Raw genomic sequence first — 5,977 nt, 5'->3', positions numbered from 1 at the left:
ATGGTAAGTAAGCTTGGTCCTAATGTGTCAAAAAGTTGTACTAAATTACGAGGTGGGATAATATCTAGTGAACAAGTTGTTGGCCTGAGGTGGGTTATAATATCTTGTAAATATGAAATAGAAATAGTATTAAATTCACGACAGACTGAGGAGCATGAAGGTAGCATAGACTGCATAGAGTGTTTTCAGAATCCGAATTTTTCTGAATTTGATCAATACCTGGCCTATGATTTTCGATCTTATTCGAAAAAAATCTAAGAAAATCATCACCATTTAGGTGGGAAGGTACCGGATATGCCTTAATAGATGGATTTAAGGCAGAGTTTATAGTTGAAAAAAGTAACTTTGGTTTTTGTCTATATTTTTCAGTTATTTGTGAAAAATACTGACATTTTGCCTTCTTAACTGCCTTTTGAAAATTAGATAAGGCATCTCTCAATAATTCATAAAACACCTGAAGTCTATACTTTCTCCATCTTCTTTCAGCCTGTCTACATAACCGTCTAAAACTATGTACAGTCTCATTCAACCAAGCCTCCGTTTTTTTTTCCTTAAGCGTTTGGGTTTAAGTGGAGCAACAGAATCTAAGATGCTTATACATGTAGAGTTAAAACGGTTAAAATGTTCATCCAAATCAATAGTATGGAGAGAGCTGTCTAAAGATTCATTATCACAAATGTTTTTATACATCTGAGAAAAGCTAGATATAGCAGTTGGATTTAATGTCCGAGACCAATGTACTGGCTTATGCATTGGGATTGACTCAGGGACCAAAGGTATGGAAAAAATGATTGGCTTATGATATGAAAAATTAAGTTCACTCATTGTTACAGTATATCAGAAACAGAAAGTCCGTGCATTAAAATCAGATCTAGTGTGTGACCCTGTACATGAGAAGGGCCATCTACCCATTGAGAGAGTTCAAATGATTCCATCAGATTTACAAACTCCTTTGACAGAGAATCAGTACCACAGCAAATATGAATATTAAAATAACCTAGTATTAACAATCTATCATATTGTGTTACAAGTTCACTTAAAAGTTCAGCAAATTCACCAATAAAATCTGTTGTGGATTTCGGAGGGCGATATATAAGTGCCACCACAACCGCATTTTCTACAGTTAATCTGAATAGCTGTAATTCAAAGCTTTTTAAAACATTGGTGGACAAAGACTGAAAAGAAAGTTTGTTTTTAAAAATGGAAACTAATCCTCCACCCCATCCCGTAGTCCGAGGGGAGTTTAAAAATAGATAATCCTGGGGTAACAGTTCAGTCAATGGTGCCAAATCTCCAGGTTTTAGCCATGTCTCAGTAACTAATAACAAAAAAAGTCATTTAGAATGAAAGTCTTATTTACCAGGAATCGAGCATTTATCAGTGCCATCTTGGATAAGACCTGCTCTGAGCTCCGTTGTGGCTGATGACGAAGTTGTCTATGATTGTTAAAGTTCACACTTTTGCGTCGTATCCGAGGCGAGACATCAGCAGAAGGGTGACAGCTGCCAACCAACCACGCAGAGTGAATCCTCCAGTGCACTCGCTCAGGTGAACACAACGGAACAGAAACTGACCATGTAGGATAAATCATCCGATACATTTGCTCTGGCGAACGCCATGAGACACGCCAGCCACTTTCCACCGGACACAACAGACGTCCATCAGATGCCCGCTGGAGCATTAACTGCAGTTTCAGTCTTACTGCGACTCCTCCACGCTTCCCGCGCCTCCGGCGATTGTGGTGTTTCCTCGTTAAAGCACAGGGGAAACGGCACAGGAAGTCAGGAATCTTCGCCAAGCGTTTGGTTGAATGATAATCAAATCCTCCCAATCCATCTTTTGATAGATGTTCTATAGAATATCTAATGTCTAAGAGTTGAAAACGGTCATAAACCAGTAGGGAGGAGCAGTGACGAATAAAAGTAGGAGATATGTATGTAAGAACAAACAAAACACTCAGCAGATGGCATGCCTCAAACACTGGCGCCATCTTGGGAAACGCTAATATGTACTGTCTACATCTGACGCAGAGAAGCTTATCCATGCTTTTATGACCTCCAGAATAGACTATTGTAACTCGCTACTTGGGGTATGCCATGCAAATCAGGTAAACAAGCTTCAGCTAGTTCAAAATGCTTCTGCAAGGGTACTTACTCGATCTAAGAAGTATGACCACATAAGCCCAATTCTGCCAATTACACTGGCTACCAGTTAAATATCGCATACAAATTAAAATATCACTAATCACCTACAAAGCTTTAAATGGCCTAGCACCCTCATATCTTAGAGAATTACTATTAGAATACAATCCATCACGCACACTATGGTCGCAAAATTCTGGTCTCTTGATTATCCCTAGAATATCAAAAGTGTCTAAAAGTGGAAGATCCTTTTCCTACTTAGCCCCTAAGCTCTGGAATGATTTACCAACCGATGTCCGAGAATCAGACACAGTCGATAATTTTAAATCTAGACTTAAAACTTTTCTCTTCAACAAAGCATTCGCATAATTTGTCTAGTAAAGGTACTTAACTCGCAATAGTTATTTTTACGAAACAAAGCACTCACGGTCATAACACAGACCAACCGAATAAATAAATAAAAACCTTATCTGCATGAACACTTCAAAATGAATTGCATTAAATAGTTTGCCACCATTTGCCACTGAACCTGCATTAACGACGACAGTGGGGCTTCAGGTCTTAGTCAAACGGGTCGACGGTTTCATTTTCTCTTAAAGATCGGAAGGTGACCCTTAGTTAGCATATATACCTTCGCATTGGGCAACCAATTTGCAAAATCCTCAACTGTGGATAACATAATTATGCCGCAATAGTTAGTCTGTCTGGAACTAAGCTGATTTAAACCACATCACTGTGTGACACTTGCATTACATGTGAACGGCCCCTACGCTAATAGGATTTTTTTCTCTCTCCGTGTCTCGTCCTCGACCCCGAGGACAATGAGACAAACAGACCCAGTTCCGGTAAATGTGAAAGTCGGCACACCTCTGATCTACTGGCCGTCCTTCAACGTGATGCCCAGCTGATGTCTGACCAACGATCACCGGCAGAACCCGCTTAATCTACTTATCTGTTTATGTGTGTGTGTGTGTATATCAGTGGTCCCCAATTATTTTTCCCCGAGGGCCAAATTATGACCAGCAAATGAGGCTGAGGGCCAACAAATTCCCCCCACCCCCAGAGTAAATCTACGTGATATGGCAGGTTAAAAAATAACACTATTTATTATTACTCTTAATATCAATTAGAATAAACAATTGTACAAATTTGCAAAATGAAACAAAGCATTAGCTGCCACACATTTATATAAGTGCCTGCAATGATCAGAGGCTAGGTTCAAAGAAGAACACTATTATTACTCTTAATATCAAACAAACAATTGTACAAATTTGCAAAATTAAACTTAAAGCATTTTCAGCTGCCACACATTTGTCTAAGTGCCTGCTATGAACAAAGGCAAGGTTCAAAGATGAACACTATTTATTAGTACTCTTAATGGCAAACAAACAACTGTACAAATTTGCAAAATTAAACTTAAAGCATTATCTGATGATTTAATTTAGCAAATTTGAACGATTGATTGTTTGCTATTAAGAGGTATAATAAAGATATTAATGATTATCAGCTGCCACACATTTGTTTAAGTGCCTGCTATGAACAGAGGCAAGATTCAAAGAACAACACTTTATTATTACTCTTAATAGCAAACAAACAATTGTACAAATTTGCTAAATTAAACTTAAAGCATTCTGATTTTTGTTTGCTATTAAGAGTAATAATAAAGATAATGATTATCAGCTGCCACACATTTATCAAGTGCCTGCTCTGAACAGAGGCAAACTGTGGACAATTAAACCATCCACCCGAGAGAGAGAGAGCAAGAGAGAGGGCAAAAAACTGAGAACAAATGTGTCCAAACTGCTCTCCAGAACAGTATCAGCCACATCAGTCACTGAAGAGAGAGAGAGAGAGACAAATAAGACAAGATATTAAAAATTATATGTATGCTAACCAAAAGTGATTAATGCTATTAGCAATTGACAGACAAAATGTATTGTTCACTCACCAATCAGTGTGAGAAATGACAGTGATTGGATGAGCTGGCAATGTTCCTAAAGTCTGGTCTGTATTCTGTTGTGGCAATCTTCAAACACTCGCCAAGTTGTGCATCAGACAATCTGTTCCTCGCTTGGTTTTTGAGACAGTTCATTGCAGAAAAAGAGGATTCACATATGTATGTGGAGGGGAAGATAGTTAAAAGGAGCATTGCAATTGATCTGGTGTTTTTGAATCGATCGCGGTCAACATTGATCCAAAATTCGACAACCCGGTTTCCTTGTGATACGCTTTAAGCACGTCAGATGTTTTCATTTCCAAGACCTCCATCTGAAGCGATGGTTCATCTATAGACGGCAGCAGTTTTTTGGCCTCCGATGTCCACTGCCCATCAGGTGACGCAGAGAACGGCTGTCTCAGAAAGAGAAGGATGTCACGTGACAGTTTGTGGTTGTTTTCAAATCGTTCCTTGAAGTTCTCTGTCAAATTGGTCACAAATTGCGTCAATGCTGGATCCTCCCGCCGCATATCGTTCTTCTCACAGTGCTGTCGCAAACGAGGAAAGTGCAACTTTCTCCCGCGAATGTCTCTCTCTAAAAGGCTCAGTTTTGCCTGGAACGCGTCAATAGCCTCATACATATCTGCAACAGTGTGATTTTTGCCTTGTAATTGAAGGTTAAGATGATTCAGATGAGACATGATGTCACTCAAAAAACACACACATGCCATCTCCTTCTTGTCAATTAAAAACGCATGAAATTCGTGCGCTTTTTGACTCGTCAAGCTGGAGAAAAAGGACACAAGCTCACCATGCAAGTCACACACCCGTTCCAACACACGGCCTTTGCTAAGCCAGCGAACATCGTTATGCAGCAAAAGGTCTGTATGCTCCGCGGACATTTCCTCCAACAATGCTCTGAAAATGCGGTGTTGCAGACTTGAATTCTCCCGAACAAAATTGACCAGTCTTGTCACCGTATCCATGACCTCTTTCATTTCCTTGCCAAGTTTAGCGCACAGCACTGATTGGTGAATAATACAATGAAATGTCAAAAGCTCTGGGTTAATTGCGGAGAGCCTGCTCACCAAGCCTTTGCGATGTCCCACCATAGACGGGGCTCCATCGGTAACAACAGACACAATTTTGGCCACATCCAAACCAGTCTTTGCAAAGAATTGTGTAAGCTCGTTAAAGATGATCTCACCAGTTGTGCGGCCAGACAGAGGTAACAAACAAAGTAGCTCTTCCCGAAATTTATTCCCATCAAAGTATCTGGCGAACACAGACAGCTGTTCCATATCGGTTCGGTCACATGACGAGTCAATTGCCAGAGACATGGCCTCTGTTTTAATCAGATCCTTGTTTAGTCTTGATGAACAATCCTCGGCTAAAACTTCTATTCTTCTTGTTGCGCTGTTGGCCGACAATGGCACCTGCTTAAGTAGATCCACAATATTTAGCTTGTTTTTCTCGTCGTGACGTAAAAGCTCTTCCACCATATCAATTGCACACTCTTTTATCAACACAGCATCAGTGAAAGGTTTCTTTGCTCTTCCAAGATTCCAAGAAACACGTAAAGAGGCTGCTCGTGCCCTTTGTTGTGCCGTGTTGCATGTCTCAATGGTAAAAACGGACCGCCTGAACGAAGAATGCATGCTGGCAATTTTTTGTCTGCGGTGGTCAGATTTTTCAGGAAAGTTTGAATTAAAACTAGCAGCATGCATTGTATTGAAGTGCCTCTTGATATTGTCAGCCTTGCAGACAGAAACAGTCTGCATGCATATCAGGCATGTTGGCTTTGCATTTTGATGCTGTGGTAAAATAAAACAAAACTGATCCGTCCAGTCGGGTTTAAACTGACGATTTTCGCTATCAACTTTACGTTTTTTTGTACTTG

General features: G+C 40.0%; 1 protein-coding gene across 1 annotated transcript; it reads right to left on the bottom strand.

Annotated features, from left to right (window-relative positions):
• Positions 1–4,277: 4,277 nt before the first annotated feature.
• LOC141365426 (protein FAM200A-like) lies at positions 4,278–5,735 on the bottom strand. The gene has a single exon (XM_073870041.1). It carries the CDS (start codon positions 5,733–5,735, stop codon positions 4,278–4,280), a length of 1,458 nt encoding a protein of 485 aa, XP_073726142.1.
• Between the last annotated feature and the right edge of the window lie 242 nt (positions 5,736–5,977).

The sequence above is a fragment of the Misgurnus anguillicaudatus genome, chromosome 7, assembly GCF_027580225.2.
Source record: "Misgurnus anguillicaudatus chromosome 7, ASM2758022v2, whole genome shotgun sequence".
Lineage (NCBI taxonomy): Eukaryota > Metazoa > Chordata > Actinopteri > Cypriniformes > Cobitidae > Misgurnus > Misgurnus anguillicaudatus.
This window is presented reverse-complemented; position numbering and strand designations above follow the sequence as displayed.